The sequence below is a fragment of the Talpa europaea genome, assembly GCF_964194135.1.
Source record: "Talpa europaea genome assembly, chromosome: 11".
NCBI lineage: Eukaryota > Metazoa > Chordata > Mammalia > Eulipotyphla > Talpidae > Talpa > Talpa europaea.
Window position 1 is genome coordinate 7,068,877 of NC_140078.1, and position 18,238 is coordinate 7,087,114.

The following is an 18,238-nucleotide window of genomic DNA, read 5'->3' on the forward strand; positions in this document are numbered from 1 at the left end:
GCACCCTTCCCAACCATCTTGACACCTTAGGCAGGAAGTGCCCTGGAAAGGCCTGCTTCTAAGCAGCTGCTCTTCCGAAGTCTCAGCCTCGGCGCAGTTAGTCTTGGTGCGATAAAGGGCTAAGGGGAAGTCTCTGCCACCTGTAGAGACCACAGTCTCTGTAGCAGACCACAGTCCAGGAGAGTGACTTTCGTTTCTGTGGAAGTTCTTACTTGTATCTTACACTTGATAACTCACACTCGTTGGCTTAGTGGTGCCCTCATGTCATGTACAAAATAGGTCCTTGTCTTACTTGTGAACCTTTCAGACTTCAGGCTGCACTTCTGGGGCTTCCTGTGGCCTAACTGCTGCTAAGGCGTGGTCTCACTTCTGCAGCAGCCCTTTGGGCGGGATGTCTGTGGGAAGGTGAGGAAACAGACCTGAGGAGGAGAGCTGACTTGCCTGAGACCCACAGCCAGTGGCTGGCAGGACCAGGACAGTCCTGCTGCAGGTCACGTGCACTTGGCCATATTTTTCTTCTGGCCCTTTGCCAGTTTTCCAGTGCGGCACCCCAAGTGCCTTCCGCCAGTGGTGGATCTCTCCCTTGATTGATTAGCTCCTTCATGGGGAGAGAATACTGAGCGACCAGCAATAGAATTTTTCCTTGTTCTCACATTCACCCCATCACAAGCCCATGGACGTAACCCCAAAGTCATGTCGAATCCTCCTTTTCTCCATCTCCACTGTTGTCATTCTTGCCTAACCCGAATCATCTTTCTCTCACCTGCAACACTCCAAAAGCCTTCTTCTGGTCTTGCCCTTTTCCAACCACGACATACTGTAGATGCTCTACAGATATTTGTTGAATGTTGCAATTAATCCAGCTCTCAGCTTGATGTAGCTAAATTGTAAATTTGATGTATTTGAAGAAACAATGTCTGATAGGGCAGAAACAACCTTGCACCTTGCACAAAGCTCCTGTCCTGATTAGTTGTTATTTATGGAGAGGTTAGCATTGAATTGACTCTGTCCTCTCTTTCCTTAATAGCCCTGACACGCTAACCATGTCTCATTCTTTGTTTCCATCCATGTCTGAGGCAATCCGATCTTTGGCCTTGGTCACTCTAGCAGCAGAGAAATATAGGGTCTTGCATTTTGTCACCAACTGTTTCTTGTCACTTTATGTGGACTGTAAAGGATGACAGGTGGCTGCTGTTTCTCCCTAGATGGGTGGTTCCCAAACTAACCTGCTTAAGAATCAATCACCTGTATGCTTGTTCAGTTGTTGGGCCCCACCCTCAGAGTTTCAGATTCAAGGTGGTGGGCAGTATAGTAGTAGTAGCAGTGTATTTCTCCAAATACATCAAATTTGCAATTTGGCTACATCAAGCTGAGATGCTGGATTGATTTGGGTGCATGACCTGAGAATTACCTTTCTAGCAAGTCCCCAGGTGAAGTTGCTTCTCCAGCAGTCCTTTAGGACAGGGTCCATCTTTGGAGAGCCATTGCTGTGAGGGAGAGAATGCATTTGCTCCTCTGGGCAGGCAATTCATAGCCAGGCTACACTTGCCAGGTGCTCAGGAATAAGCGTTACCTGCCCTTGACTTTATATTTAGTCTTCAGGAACATTGAATCCAGGTGCATCACCTTCCAGGCCACCTTATTTTCAGTTTATTGTTTTCCTTGAGTGGGCATCCAGACCAGTTTTAACCAGCAGCGTTCTTTTCGGGACCTGGGCCAGCTCAGGGTTTCCAGGATTGGCGTGCTGTGATAGCTGCTGCTTTGTGCCCGTGATTTTCCCAAAAGATGTTTCAGAGGGCTTCCAAATCCTTCTTGTACCACAAATATTTTAATATGTTGCCGTGTTTCAAATTACAACATTAAATGTTTTACTGTGACATGGTATGAAACCCTATCAAATATTCACACTTAGTCAACCTGGTTGTCATATCTCCTTTGTCATACTCTGCAGCTGCTTACTTTTCAGTTTCTATTTAGCCAAGAACTGACTTTTGATACTGACACAGATCCAGGAAAAATCCTTCTGGAAAGAAGAATTCTAAAATAACAGGAACAGATATTTTCTTTTAAATGAGCTTTAGACTACTGTGATATTTTAGAACCTTGGTGATGTTATCCTTACATTTTCAGTTAACGTTTTAATGGATGTTATGTTAAGAAGAGTTTGCATTTATAGCCACTTTATTGTCACTTGAAGCTGCTCCTCCAGTTGCCTTTTAGATATCTGTTTTACACAATAATATTGAGAATCTTAAAATTTAGGTCAATTCAGTATATGAAAATGCCATAGGAATAAGACATATTCAAGTAGCCTTGAGTTTTTCCTTTCTGTTATGCTTCTGATCTTTGCCATGTTTGGACTCATTTTTTTTAGTATATTCACTGAAATCTTCTTTAAATTCATGGATTAAATTTATAGTTTTGCTTTTCTTTGCGGATAGGATGAGTCCTCACTGACTGATAGGCTTACAGGGTCTGAAGGATCTTGGAACTCTGCAATATTTGGATTTGTGTCCCTGAAGAGCTGTGTCCTGAAGTTCTAGAATTATGGTGTGGTCATTTGGAGTGTAACACTCTTGCTCTGTGAAAAATACTAATGTATTAATTCTGTCTGTAGTTTTTAAACAGTTTGGAATATAAGTAACATGCTTTCATATATTTTATCAAAATTCATTTTGTAGTGAAGACTCCTTTGATTTTGTTATTTGGGTAAAACAAACAGTTTACTTCTTAAAGAAAATGTGAATTTCTCTAGAAGTCTCAATCACACCTCATTAAAAAATAGAATTATCCAGTTAGAATGAACAAAATTTAAAACCATAGGTATCTCAGGTATATGGTATCAGTGTCCTGTATTTTGGCCCCATCAGATTTGCAGCAGGAAAGGAAGAAACAGGGAAGAAACTGCTGTTTCTTCCATCGGGAAATATTGAGTACCATTCTATATGCCAGGCAACATACCAGATTCTGGGGAGGCAGGATTGAATGAGTCACAGGTTTAACTTGAGAAGCTCAGAGAGTGAGTCAGACAATAAAAAAAGAAAAGAAAATTTAAAGAAAAGGAAAGAAAGAAAAAGTACAGCCCAGACATTTGTGTGGCTACTAATACAATGTGCTGACGCAGTTGGTTCAGCAGAAAGCTTGCCTGGAGCCAGGCATTACATGGAGGGCTTTACTGCTTTGCCTCATCTGTTCTTCCTTGCCACCTACAGCGGTGGGGGTCTTGGGAGCCCCATTTTGCGGAGGCTCCATGTAACTCGCATATCTCACAGCTAGATTGTTGAAAAGTTATCGAGCCGGGACTTGCTGGCAGGTCAGTGCTCCTAAACATCTGCTGAAAGATGGCAGAATTTTCTCTAAAGTAGACTCCACTGTTAATTTAGCCACTATTCTGACCAGCCTTTGTCAGCAGAGTTAGTACGCTGGGTGCCCTCACATCATGATTCTGCGTCCCTGGCAGCTCAGGACCCTTTATGTGAGTGCACCCTGACAGGGAAGCCCGGCTTGACCTTCTATTTACTTTTTATAAGATGGAGTTTCATATATTTTTAGCCTTCTTTGTACAATTTCGGGTTTTTCAGCAAACATTTATCAAAAGCTTGCCTTGAACAGGCCAGTCGGGTTTTTTTTTTTAAGTCACATTGTTTTAAAAAAAAAAAAAAACCGGGAACTACCGCCCCAGTCATGCAAATTAATAAGCACTGCCTTAACTATCTTGACAACTCCTCTGCGCCATCCAGCCATCCACGCCCTGTAGGAAGCTTGCTGAGCCTCAAGGTATTTGCTCTAAACAAATGCTGCTGCATTCTGCCCTGGGATGTGGATAGAAACACATTCCTCACCTGGCCCTAACCCATCCAGCCCTTCCTGAACATTACCCAGGAGATTTGCCTTATCTCTTGCTCTACTGGGAGCCTTTTGCAGTTCCCCACTAATTACCCTCACAATAAGGGGGGCTGGTGGCAATAACATGGCCCCACTTCTTTAGCTTTCATCAAATTCTGGGGGCCCTATGACCCCCACAAAGGCCAAGAAAGTATCCTGTGGTGTTATATTTCTCCCATATGCTTTAATACTGTTTTTGTTATTGAACTTTGTATGTGTCTATCTTGTTTAGACAGTGAGGCATTGCAGTTCTGAAATGTGTGGATTTTTTTCGCTTATAAACGTGGTGTAAGCTCAGTGTTGTACACTTAAACCTAGGAAGTCTCAGGGTGATCCTCACCTGTAGTGTTCATTCCTCCCGCTTACCAGGTGGTACCTTGCCATTTCTATTCATATAGCAGGGAATTCAGTGAGACACTTCGTATTTTGAATTTTTTGTAATCCCTGAATTCTGCTTGTTGCTATTCTTCCTGAACTTTGCTTTTATTTACTTTTTTAAAAAAGATTATTTATGCATACAAGACTTGGGGTGTAGGCTATAGCGGGGGTGGGGGAGAGGATTCACCAGAGACACAGTGGGGAGCAGAACAGGTGGATTGACTGAAATACACTGCTGAGGGGAGCAGCGGGCGAATCAGGAGAGGTCTGCTGCACCATGTGGGTCAGCTCCCTGGCCAGGGATCAAACTCATGCTGCAGTGGTTGGTGATAGCTTCAGTAGTGCTGAGACTAAGCCCTTGCACTACCAGGAAGGCCCCTGAACTTTGCTTTTAATTGGTTTTTGAGTGAAGATAAAAGTAACAGTTCTGCTTAAAAGCTATCCAGTTTGTGGGCTTAAATTCTTCAAGATTTAGCTGACTAAAGTTTAACAGAGTGCTTAACCAGCGGATGCCAGATTAGCACATTTATCAGCCTTACTCTTCCAACAAAAAAAGGGGGGGGGCTTTTATTATTCTCTGAACTAAACCTTGGTCGTAAGGGCTCAAAGGGAATTTTGAGAGCAGTTGGGTGACCCTAGATGTTTGCAAAGTGGTGCTCCTTAAGCAGAATCTGGCCTACGGACATATGACTAAGGTGAAGGGGTGGGTGTCCTTCGGTCAGGACCTGTGTCCTCCAGTTTACCTTAATTCTTAGGCCCCCTGACATTTAAGCCGGACCTAAAGAAATTTACAAAGCCAGAGCACTCTTCCCGCTAATTTTCTTTTGTTCTTTGGAAAATAGAGTTACATATTTGTTATGATTAGTTTTAAAATTAAATAATTTTAAATTATTTAAAATTAAATAATTTTAAATTTCCTCAGTTTTAATTCTGAATTCTAAAATATCAGTAGCTGTAAGCCACACAAGCAAAGGTTCTTTGTAGTCTTCAATAATATTTACGTGTAAAGGAATCTTGAGACCAAAAGAAATTTGAAAACTGCTTTCAAATGGAATGAATGACTACTGTATTAATCAGTATATAGTACAGTTATTCTGATATTTGTAAGTGTAGCCCACCTTCTACATGGAATATTTTTAAACTGCCTAACAGATATTGATCAGTCCAATGTTTTTCATTTATTAAATTGTTTTTGATGCTTATTTTATAATTGAATCAAATTGAATATTCCTATAATGCCAGTACCGCAATAACGACAAAAGCTGACATTTTCCTCTGTTGTGCTCACTGTTCCAAATACTAACCTAAAATAAGCCTGATTCTTTAGGTCTTTGGTTCTGTTGGACATGTGGGCTTTGTACACTTTGTTTTTTAAGTAATTGAATGTCTAGTCCAATGAAAATGTCTGTTAGAAGTATGGGATTAATTACCAATATAACATTTCTCCCAATTTCACAGGTTAAAATCAAACATCAGAAAAGTGTAACTTGCATTCACTGTTTTGAAATGAACAGCAATAAACTTGTGATTATTTCAATTAGGGTTTCCTGATCTGGTTGTGAGATGATGTAACATTCTAGCCATAGGCCTAGTTTGGGAATAGTCATACCAGAAGTAGTTAGCCCAACCTGGTTTAAATACCTGACAAAAGAAAGTCACCCATGTTTTATTTTGCTAAAAAGAGCAACTCAAATTAGAGGTCACATATTTAACTTCCATTCAACAGTGAAGGACTTAGCTATGGATACAGTTATATTTTTGCCATTGTTGATTTGATATGAACAAGTTTTAGTAACATAAAAAATCTTGGGCCACTTAGGGAATAACATTGAGACGCCCACTTAAGAGAAAATATGTACGTACACACACACACACACACACACACATCCATACATATGTAGGTATGTACACATATGTATATAACTGGCAACCTGACAGCAAATCTTATCAGCTCAGATCTCTAAAATACCTACACTCACGCTGTCTCACTACCGCCTCTGCTGTTACCCTGGTCCGAGCCAGTGTTATCTTTTGCTGGGATTAGTGCAGTGGCTTGTTAGCTGCTTCTGCTTTTGTTCCCTTCACTGCCTTCTTCACATAGCAGGCCCGGGGCCGGGAGGGGGGTGGGGTGGCCCGCAAGCCTGTGAAAAAGTAGTCAGGCCCCACTGCTCCTCTGGTCAGAGCTCAGGTCACTCAGTAACAGTTGGAATTCTTTGTCTCCTGCTATTCTTCATCTTACTGACTTGGTTTTAGTTAAATGGGCACTGTTGCTGTTGTGTGGCACTCAGCGCAAGGGGCTTACTTCAGAGCCTTTGCACTTTCTGTTCCAGTTGCCCAGAAGACGCTCCCCTCATTTCTCTGTAAATCCTACTCCCTCACCTTCAAGTCTTTAGTCTTGAACCCTGATGAGGCTTTCCTTAATACCTGATTCAAAAAGCAGCCTCCTCTTTCCCCTTCTTGTTTCAGAACACTGCCATTGTCATGGTATTTAATTTGCATATTTTGTCAGTGATGTTTCCCACACGAATGTAAGCTCTATGGGGCAGGCATTTTTGTTCTACTTACTCCCCAGTGCCTAGGAAAGTACCTGATATATAGTAGATACTCAGATACTTATTTCAGTTGCATGAATGAAGTGTAGTACGTGTCTCACACTTTGGGAAATGCTGATATACTGGGAACATCTGTAGTCTTGAGGCCCTCCAGTGGATCTGTTCTCCCAGTCACCTGGTAAGTGCTGCTTGCCTCTGAGAGTGACCATTTGGGGCCTTAGCATTCAAAGAAATGAGAGCTTGTAACTTGCTTGGATCCTGAGTTTTTTCTGTACAAAACAGTCCACACGTCAGGGAATTGGGGGGTGGGAGTGGGGAGCAGAGGCAGAATGTGTTGAGAGAGCCACCCTAGGAGCCTTGCCCTGTGCTCAAGCACAGGGGAAAAGCCCACGTCCCTGCCCTCCCACAGTCTCAGTGTGATAGCTTTGGTGAGATACTTGCCAGGCTTTGGGATTTGGGGAAACAAGCAAATCAGAGTTGACTACCCTCAGCTTCTTCACAAGAGAGAAACTATGGCTTAAGTAATTGAAAATGTTATCTTGGGTGCCTTCATTTGACTCGGTTGATCGAGAAGACACCATCTTTATTTGATCCACTCGTGAAGGCCATTCCTCCTAAGGTACTCAGTCATTCCCACAAGCGAGCACATCCTTAGAAAAGTGTGATGAGAACAAAATGGAAAAGAGGCCGCTGCTCTTCCAAGGCACTTTTGTTAGGTCTTGATATTGATAATTTTCATCCCAAACTGTGGACCCAAGTTAATCAACATTTAGACATGTGAATCCTTCACCAAGTTGGCCAGAGCTCAGGGATGGCAGTGGGGTGTCGTGCTAGGCTCTGTCGTCTGGCCCTGGTTAGTCTGTAACAGAATCGCGCGCCCCTTCTCCTGGCTGTGCCGGTTGGTATAGATAGCTTTGTGAGCAGCAAGTTTGAGGTGCGACCTGTTTCAGCAGTTTTTTTGCATGTTAGCATCTTTATCCCCAGGTAGTCATAATGAGCAGCTAGCTCTAGGCTTACAGGTTCCCCTGGAGTTGCTAGTATCTTGAATTTCTTTCCATTTATTTTAGGAGTAAAAGTCCCTCGCAATTTCCGACTGTTGGAAGAACTCGAAGAAGGCCAGAAAGGAGTAGGAGATGGCACAGTTAGCTGGGGTCTAGAAGATGACGAAGACATGACACTTACAAGATGGACAGGGATGATAATTGGGCCTCCAAGAGTAAGCGTCGAGCTGCGGCTATAAATGTCAATGTCTTAAATTCACTGTGCCTCCTTTTAAAAAATATTAGCCTTATCACGGAAAAAGCTCACCAATGGTATATTTTCTGAAATGTGGCTATTCTTTTACCAGTTTCAGTTTATATATTTGAACCTCCTCTGATGCTGTTTAATCCCTTTAAATGGTAAGCAAACACCTGTTTAGACTCATAGTGTGAATTAGCATGACAATGTAGACAGTGAGGGTTGTTGTTTAGAATAAACTCCTGGGCTTGTGGAAGAACAAGGCTCCAGGTAGAGCCAGCTTTCCTGAAGTGTCCGGATGAACTCCGGGAAGCCTTCACACTTGTGGTTTTTATTCACTCTTAACCCAGTTTGGTCGTGCACCTGATCCAGCAGACCACTGCCTCCCTGCTCAGCTCCGGTCTATCCAGGGCACTCTTAGGCCCAGAGGCCTTTGCAAAGAAGACAGAAACAATGGGGTTGGGCAAATGACCTGTCTTTTAGAGCTTGGTGATTGGTGCGAGTTTCCAGTCTCCATAACAGCAGCTAACCTTTTTTCAGGACACCTAGTAAAACCACCAGGAAATGTCATTTAAAGCTCACAGAAGCTGTTGCTAGACACTGCCATTTTATAGATGAGGAAACAGACTCAGACAAATGGATTACTTGCCCAAAGTCATATAACTGGTCATTCCCAAACCAGGTCTGACTCGAGCCTGTGCTCCTAACCATCACCTATATTCTCCCTCCTGTTTGTATTTTGACTTTTCCTCAGCTACCATTAGAGGATTCCCCCGAGAGGGAGTAAGCTGATGTAGGAGTAGAGTAGTCCTGCAGCTGACACTGATCTCAGACCAGCAGCGGGACTCTCAGGACTCTGCTGCTTGTGCTGAAGGAGCCGCCACAGGTTCATCCCCCTGGCTGGGCGGCTCTGGCGGCTCCCGGGCGGGGCTGCCAAGGGCCGTTCGCTGGTTTCCCCGAGACGCTCAGTCATAAACCCATGTGGTGAGTGGCTGGCTTTACCATTTAGTGTTCCTTCTTGACTCATTTTTCTGACCCTATTGTTTTGTTTTCAGGTTTTTAAAACTTCTTCTGTTTTTATTCTGGTTTTTTTCCCTTCTTTTTAATCTGTGAAAACCAGGCTTTTCTGGGTCTGTGAAATAATGGGAACCTGGCCTGGAAAGCGTGTGTCTTCATGGAGATCACTCTTCTTGCCCTCTCTGAAAGTCTGTGTGGTGATGGCTTCCTTTGCTGTGTCCCTTCTCCTCCTGGGAGTGGTTTAGGTGTCTTGAGGAGGAAAGCTGTCCCTTCCTGCTCTTCCCAGCACCTGGAAATGACTCAGAGTAGGGTAGCTGTTTAACAGAGGTGATCACAACAGATGCCTTTTTAGGTTCTAACAAGTTAAGAGCGAACCAGTGCAGAGCCTGTGAACACAGTCGGTGCCTCTGAGTATAACCCGAAACGAGCACACAGAGGGAACCGTTGGCTTCTGGAGAAAGTGCTCCTCCATTCCACCCCAGCCACTTTGCGCCCAAGTGTCAGTTTCTCTACTTTTCCAGAGGGGCCGCTTCTGTGAGCAGTTACCATATGTGAGTTGTCTTCATACCTTCTCTTTCTTTCTTAGTAACAGCCTTATTGAGATAGAACTCACATGCCACAGGATTCATTTACCATAGAATATCCCCTTAAAACACATCGCTCAGTGGTTTTCATTGTTCAGAATTACATGACTGTCATCAATCCCAGAACATTTTCATCATCCCAAAATGAAGCCCCATCACCACTGGCAGTCATTGCCATTCTACCCCCAGCTCCTCAGCCGTGACCTCCGCTCATTTATTTTCTGTCTCTGAATTTGCTTGTTCTGGACATTTAATGGAAATGGACTTGTACAATTTGTGGTCTTTGACCAACTGCCTTTACTTAGCATGCTGTTTTTAAGGTTCATCCATGGGATAGCACTTAGTAGCTCTTCCTCTTTTATGACCAAATAATATGCCATCATCTAAATATTCCAGATTTAATTAGCTGGTAAACATTTGGATTTTTCCTTCTTTTTGCCAGTTACAAACAATGCCTCTGACATTTGTATACAGGTTTTTGTGTGGGCATGTTACCATCCTCTTAGACATTGTTGGATCATGTAGTAACTGTATGTTTACATTTTAAAGAACTGCCAAACTGTTTTCCAAAGTGACTGTACCATTTCACATGCCCACCCGCAGTGCATGAGGATTTAGGTTTCCCTGCACCCTCCCCCATACCTGTTACTATCTGTCCTTTGAATCCCTGTAGTTGATTTGATTGCCCTGGTTCCCCAAGGTAAAAAGCAAAGAGTCATCAAAGGAGCTCTCTACTTCTAGATGCTTCCCGTGACTAATCTGTTTTGTGATTAGGATACAAGGTATATGTTGTGCCTCTAGAATATCGACATAATTATAAAAGCTGTAAATACAGCACTTGAGTAACTCATCTCCCCAGAACATTTTTGTTATTGTTACTAAAAGAAAATCCTCCACCTAAATTAAAAGGCCTGTACCTTACAATCCTGCAGTTCTGCTAGGAATTTACTTAGCTTTTCTTGAACATAGTGCCCAAAGGCAGTTTACCATGTATAAATTATTCCATATAATATTTTCAGTAATAGCAAAATATTAGGTACTGCTCAGCTATTGAAAAGAATGAGACATATATGTGTGCTGAAGTGGATGAGTCCATGATGCTTAAGTGAAAAAAGTAAGGTCCAAAGCAGCATAAAGAATAAATGCTGCCACTTGGGGTGGGGCGCACAGGGAGAGGGAAAGCTTGTGCATGGCTGTTTCTGTGCGGTTAGAATACTTTGGGAAGATCATAACAGAAGCTGCCTTCTTCATAATGGATCTGGCTGACTGGGGCCAGGTGAAAAGGACACTTATTTTTACTGTATACCTTTTGTATTCTCTGAGTGTGCTTTAATCATGAGTGTGTTAACTATTTACATATACCTTTTTTTTTTTTTTTTTTTTTTTTTTTAAGGGAAAGCAAGTCCTCCAAATCTAAAAGCTAAGCTTCCCATCTAAGTGCCCACGCAGAATTCTGGCAAATTCTGCCCACAGCTAACTGCCAGAAGCAGAGCCCAGAGGGGGTCTCAGAGCCGGGGGGAGAACAACGTTTCTCATACTTGGCTCTAATAACACCCTGGACTGTGGGTCATTCTTTGCTGTAGAGCCACCTTGGGCAGCGTAGGGTGTTAGGCAGCACCCCTGGTCTCTACTCACTGGGGCTAGTGCCTCCCTCCCCTAGTTGTGACCCCCGGAAGTGTCTCTGGACTTGGCCTAATTCCCACCTGACTGACAAGCACCTCTGACCTCTGGGGTTCTCCACCACAGTGTTCTGGGGTGTGTCCAGAAGTGCTGTTTGCGTGTTTGATGAAATCAGTTTGGGAGTGGGAAGTAAAAGGAAAGTGACCCTTTCTCCTTTTCATTAAACTGCCCACAGAATGAAAACTGGTCAGTTGGTGTGCTGCTTCCGGCTCTTGCTGTGGCCACAGACATAATTGTATATTCTTTTGAATAAAAGTGACGCCCTTCTATGCACAGTGTTTTTGCAACTTTTTTTTCTCTTTTATTTAGCAGGTAGATACTTGTCTATATCCGTGCATATGAGTGTATTTTTAAAAAACTCTTTTAAGTTACATGTCTGATACATGACTATATTCTTGTAAAAACTTTGAAACCGTACAGAGTGTCTGGAGTAAGTGCCCTTTCACTCTGTGTTAGTCAGGAAAAGAGAGCTACTAGGTGTTTCCACGGAGCTCACTCAGTGTAGGGAGTTGATCACAGCTGGGCAGAGCTGTGAGATGGGATAAGCAACAAAGGCACATTGCGGGCACACACAGATGATACTGCGGGGAACCATCGCGGCCCCTGGGGCTGGGGCATGGGAGGAGGCTAGGCGCAGAGCTGGGAGGAGAGGTACCCTCCGTAGCTGGTCCCTGCCACAGCCAGCGAGGTTGGCTAGGCGAGATCAGATACTGGAGACCAGAAGCAGCTCTTGCTGCCAAGATAAGAGGCCCCTGCTGAGGTGACACTGACAGGAACGGAAGGCAAATGAGAGGAGTGAGTACCTTTCTCGTTTTAGTATTTGGGTCACGTGGTTGACTTGACAGTTTGGCCTTCAGTTGTACCGTGTTCACGTGGCCCGGGGGTCGAGTGAGAGGCATGAATAATAGATACTGCCTGTGGTGAGTCCTGTGGCTCCCTGGGAAGTGAGCAGAGCGATCAGGACAGAGGAAAGGGGTGTCCTCGTGTGTAGAGGGCAGTGGGCAGGTGCTGCGAAGCTCCGAGCCCACCTGTCTCTTGTGGCTGGGGCTGTGCAGGCTACAGTGTCCCTTTGTCAGCCAGCTCCACACCTTCCCCTGTTGGATTCAGGAGACATCCTGAAAGGCCAGAGAAGGGGCACCGTTCCCTGTAGCCAGTCTAGGGGGTGTCCCAGCTGCCAGCCTGGGGCGCCTACAGAGGACTCCCTTGGAGTCTGGCGAGAGCTTCCTTCGAGCCTCTAGGCCTTTGCCTTTGTTGCCCCAGCTTTAAGGGTCACCACCTTCTTCCTTCAGTGATGCCCTATTAGCTCAGGTGTCGCTTGCTTGTTCAGCCCACCGACACCTGTTCACAGCCCCCCACACACATTAAATTCTCTGTTAAAATATCTAGTGTGGTGTCTTTTTCCTGCTTCTCCCTCCCTGTCGTGTCCCCCCTGTCCTCCCCAGGTGCACTACATGCATGAATCCTCTCGGGCTCCGCACAGCCCCGCTTTCTAGTGCGGAGGGCCCGCCCTTGGTGCCGACGCAGCACGGGCCCACACTGCACGTAAACATAATCCGTATTTAACCCCAAGATTTTAAATGAGTAGCTGTTGAGTAGTTGACCTAGTGTTGCCTTTTTATATATTAATTTAGGTTATTTATGATTTTCTTTGCATATGTTTGCTGCCCATGTTTTCCTTTCCTCGTATATTTTATGACACTTTAAGAGTTATAGAAAAGTTGCAAAGTTCCTCTACATGCTCTACCCCAGTTTCCCCTGCTTTGCACACCTTGTATCAGTTTGGTACCTTTGTCACCACCAGTGAGTGAATCAACACTGATACGTCATTATGAGCTAAGTCCATACTTTATTCAGGTGTTCTTAGTTTCTCCCGTGTCCATTTTCTGTTCCAGAAGCCTCTCCATGATATAGCACGTTGTATTTTGTCTTCATGTCCTGGGCTCCTTGTGGCTGCGACAGTTTAAGGTTTTTCTTATTTTCGTTGTCCCTGGAGAATGAATCTCTATTGGAATGTGTCTGGTATTTTATCATGACCAGGCTGGGGTTATCTTTTTTACACAGACATTTTTTTAGGCCCAGGAAAAGTTTAATCTCTAGGCTCTGGGCCTGTGGTGCATAATGGGTGAAGCCGCCCGAAGGCACATAAACCCCCCCCCAAGAACTGAGGAGGTGCTGTCTGCTCTTGCAGGGTCACAATCCTCTGCAGCTCACTGGCCATCTTTCAGTGTGTGCCTTCGAGAAAGGTAGCCAGTTCCATGAATACGCCATGTTTGTTTAGTCCCATGGGTTGTTTGCATCATATTTTCGTTCCCATGAGCCCAGCTGCTGGGCGTTCCTGGAAATGTGCTCCCACTTTGCTCAGTTCCGCGGGTTGCCCCACAGCTTGTACCACATCAGCGCGCAGAGCATTTGTGAGAAGTAGTAAGCCTTCAGCGCAGTGTTCCTCATGGAGACAGAATGTTCTAGCATTTCTACTTCAGGCATATCTTTCTTCAGTGAAGCCTCTAGCAGGTCCATGGAGCACTGGTCAGCAAAACAAAAGACCAGAACCTTGTGTCCTACAAAAGCCTTGCTTTGGGTTTTTATGTGACCCTTCAAATCATCTGTTGCTTGAGTTTGAGGTGATTTTTTTTCTGTTGCCAGTTGAACATCAGTGGTTTGAAATTCAGTATTTCAAGACTTTGTGGTTTTGGTAATTACCATGAGCCTGTGCCCTAGAGACATCTTTATGTAAGAAATTCTTTGAATTGTGTGACAAAATCACTGAGCATAAATGCAGGACACACCCAGAGGTGAACTGTCAATAGATACTGAGTGTGTAGTTAGTGATGGAGACTGTTAGATGCTGAGGAGAGACCTTTTAGGATATTTTCCATAAATCTAAATGGCAGTCATGTCCCTGCGCTTCTGTTTACTGGGTGAATTTTTTTTCCTCTTGAGGAAACACCTTCATTGTAACAAGGTGTTCATTTTATAAAAGCTGTCAAGAGTAAAGTTTGTTCATTCAACAAACATTTGAGTACCAGCTCTGTTGAGCCCCACCCTCGCTCTGCTTTTAGAGGGAGGTCCATGGAGTTGGGGTGACGCTCTTCAGTCAGAAGGTCAGGGAGGAAAGCCCTCTGGCACCCAAGAGCTGCAGAGGCCAGGCACCTGGTGGAGAGTCTCTGGGGTGGGGAGAGCCTGCGAGTTTGAAGAGTAATAAGGCACCTGGGGGGAAGGGAGAGGAGCCTGTACAGAGGGTCAGGTCCAGAACTGGGGTTTCCTTTTGGGGTCGCTAGGAAGCCAGTGGCGGGTAACTTGGCAGAGCATTTTCTGGTTTTATTTTATTTTATTTTTAATATTTTTATTTATTTTTATACAGGAGCTGGGGTACAGGCCAGAGTTGCAGGGTTGGGGGGTGAGAGGATTCACCAGAAGCAGAGCAAGGAACAGAACAGGCAGACGACAGAAATACACTGCTGAGGGGAGCAGCAGGCATGACAGGAGAGGTCTGCCGCACCATGATTTGCTGGTTTTAAAGGGTCAGTTGGGCTGCTGTGGAGAACAGATTGTCAGGGAGCAAGACAAAGCAGGAGTGATACTAGTGAGGTGTGCTGGAGGCAGGTGCGTGGGCGTGGGTCTCTCGGAGGTAGATGCCAAGCCCTTGATGATTAGAAGGTAGGGTGAGAGAAAAGGGGGTCTCACTGGGCACTGGGTTTGAGCTTCTTTAAAGCTAGATTGTGGTGCCACTTGCATGGAAGAGAGCAGGTGCGGGCTGAGGTGGGTAGAAATCGAGAACAGTTTTGGTTTTGTTAAGAGTTCGGGGTCTCTGGTAAGTGATGTGAAAGGCCCTTAGGCTTATGTTATGAATGCCGCTGCATGTTAAAATGTATTCCAGTTTTGTAGACAACCTTTTTGAGGGTTTAAATCACATCCTTTGTAATTTACTCCCCCCAAGAGTGCCGGATGTCGCTGCAAAGGCGCAGTTATTATGCAGCAGGCGCTGAGGAAGGGGCGCTGGGGCCCAAAGGGAAGCCCACAGAAGAGGGGCCAGTCTAGCTGGGAAATGTCCCTCTTCAGCATGGCCTTCGGACACACAAGTGATAACAAGGCAACTTGACACACGACAAAGCTGTGCTCCAGCCTTTTGCCCTGCGCGGCCTTCACACTGGTTCTCAGCCATGTGGCGGTGTGCACAGGGCAGGCAAAGCCCACTTGCCGTGCCGCTCGGCCGGGAGCCGCCATGGTGAGCGGGTCACTGGCACGGGGACTTCTCCAGCCTTGCTCCCCAAGGCATGCTTGGTATTTGAAGGACTTTTTCTTCCAATGCAGGCCTGATGTCCTTGGCCTCCTGCCTCACCCACTAAATGCCAGTGATCTCTCGCATCGGCACAAAAACAGCAGGCCGAGCTGCTACACACCATTTGAGACCCTTGTGCAGTGCACGGCCACCGCGTGGTGAAGTCGGGCGTCTGTACCGCACCCCCTTCCTTGGTTTTGACATTCTCCAAAGAGTGCCCTGTTGTATGCTGTGCACATAGGCACATAGGCACCGGCTGACAGTCCTGGCGTGAGTGGACATTCCCTGAGACCGCCCAGAATAAGAATGCCTTTCACCCACCTCCCGACCCCCAGCGCAGGGCGGGCCTGCGGAGGAGATAACATGGACGCAAGTCCATTTGGTTGGGCCTGATGGTACTTGGCAGAGGTACCTCAGTGATCCTCATTTAAATGCTCTGTGCCCCCTGCCCTCACCCCAACCAGAAGGCCTGTGTATGAGTATAGTTGCTGCTGACTTCTCAAGTACCAGGTAGAGGTGGTGTTGGGGAGCAGGCACCCCAGTCCTGTAGTCAGGAACTAGTGGCCTTCACAAGTTCTGCTTCTTTTAATTCATTGTTTGTAACTGCCTGACATCTCTGTACCCTTTTTTTCCAGACAATTTATGAAAACCGAATATACAGCCTTAAAATAGAATGTGGACCCAAATACCCAGAAGCACCCCCCTTTGTAAGATTTGTAACAAAAATTAATATGAATGGAGTTAATAGTTCTAATGGAGTGGTAAGTTGGCTTCTCTGTCCTGCTTTTTCTTGCTGTTGAAAATTACTTTGTATTTAGCATCGGGGCACTTTAAGCCATGTTCTCTCTCTCCCTTGGTTACTTGATATAAAATACCTTGCTGTGCACACATGCAGATTTGGGGTGGGGCCCGCTTCCCGGCTGTATTCAGCCATCACTGGCACAGTTTATAATCTGGGCGACACGGTGCTGGTCGCTTTGAGGAACGAGCTCATTCAGTCCCCATGAGAACAGGTGAGGAGAGAGGCACAGGAGTGAAAGTTCTTGCCCAGGGTCACACTTTCACCTCATGGGCCTTATTTGTGGACCACTGGTACGTAATATTTTTTCCTTTAATGCTTTTTTTTTTTTTTTAAGCTTAGTATCAGTACCATGCTCACATCAGACCTGGAAAACCAGCCCCACTTGTTGTAAGAAGACAGTGATGATGGCAGTAAATAGCAGTTAACCAGCATTTTGACTTCATACGTTGCTGGCTCAAAGCTTTGCATTTTTGCTGCCTGCTCTCCTTTGCAGGGGGGCTAGTGTTATAGGGTGCTTCTCATGTTAGCGTCACGTGGACAAGGCCTGTTTTTGAGTTATTCCCATGACTTGAAAGAAAAGTGAACAGACATGAGACTTGTTGCCAGTGTCCAGTGTTCCTTGCTGTACACGTGAGCTCTGGGACGGTGGCGTCCTGAGCCCAGAGCTGGGAGGTGCCGCCTGTCGTGAGAGCCACCACGGCCTTCGCTCTTCCAGCCACCCCGCCAGCCTGGCACACCCCCACTGTGTGGAGAGTCCCCAGCTGGGCGGCTGGTGCAGGAGCAGGTGGTCCTTTCCTAGCTGGTCAGGTGGGTGGGTGCTGAGGGTCTGGCCACCTCTCCGAGGGAGGTGCCGTGCAGGCATTCCTCACGTTAGCTATTGGTGTGCGGCCAGCATGTTCAGCTCAAAAAGTCCGTTGTCTTCAAGTTTGTTCTGTTGCTTAGCTTCGGGATACAGCGGTTCTTTTATTAGAGAGCCTGAAAATAATTGGGGTGGGTTGTTTTGTTTTTTTTGTTTTTTTCCCTTTTTGTAGGTGGACCCAAGAGCCATATCTGTGCTAGCAAAATGGCAGAATTCATATAGCATCAAAGTCATCCTGCAGGAGCTGCGGCGCCTCATGATGTCAAAAGAAAATATGAAACTCCCTCAGCCGCCGGAAGGACAGTGTTACAGCAATTAATCACAAAGAGAAACCACAACCCCCCGCCCCTCCCCATTCAATTTAAGCAGTCTTCATTTTCCACAGTAGTAAGTTTTCTAGATACGTCTTGTAGACCTCAAAGTACTGGAAAGGAAGCTTCCATTCAAAGGCATTTTATCTTAAGATACTGTAAATGATACTAATTTTTTGTCCATTTGAAAAACATAAGTCGTGCTCTAACCAATCACCATCCTGTCCAGTGTAACCACTGTCCACATAGTCGAACTTCTGGGATCAAGAAAGTATATTGAAATTGAGTCCCGCCGTAACTGGTGGGGCACATCTAACTCAACTGTGAAAACACATCACACAATCACCTTGCTGCTGATTATGTGGCCTGGGGTCTCTGCCTTCTCCCCTCTCCGCCCACCCACCCCCTCGCTCCTGCAACAGCCCTCCAGCTCGGGGTGGCTCGTTAGAGTCGATGTGAAGGTTTTAGGTCACAGCCTGTGGGACTCCTGCTGGGTGTGTGGGGTGCTTTGTCTGCACCCCTGGTTTCCTTTCTTAAGTCTTAAATGAAGCCCCCCTTCCAAGCCATCATCCCATCCCCAGACTCCACTATCGCCCCTGGCCGAAGCATAGATTGTAACCCCCTCTGCTCCCCTCTGAAATTGGCCTTTGGT

General features: G+C 45.5%; 1 protein-coding gene across 1 annotated transcript; it reads left to right on the plus strand.

Moving 5' to 3' along the window:
* Positions 1–7,986: 7,986 nt before the first annotated feature.
* On the plus strand, positions 7,987–17,598 carry UBE2V1 (ubiquitin conjugating enzyme E2 V1; the record flags this gene model as incomplete). The annotated part of the gene is made up of 3 exons (XM_084247859.1): positions 7,987–8,031; positions 16,250–16,375; positions 17,448–17,598. The coding sequence occupies 3 exons, from the start codon at positions 7,987–7,989 to the stop codon at positions 17,592–17,594; spliced, it is 318 nt and encodes a 105-aa protein (XP_084103985.1). The 3' UTR covers positions 17,595–17,598.
* Positions 17,599–18,238: the final 640 nt, after the last annotated feature.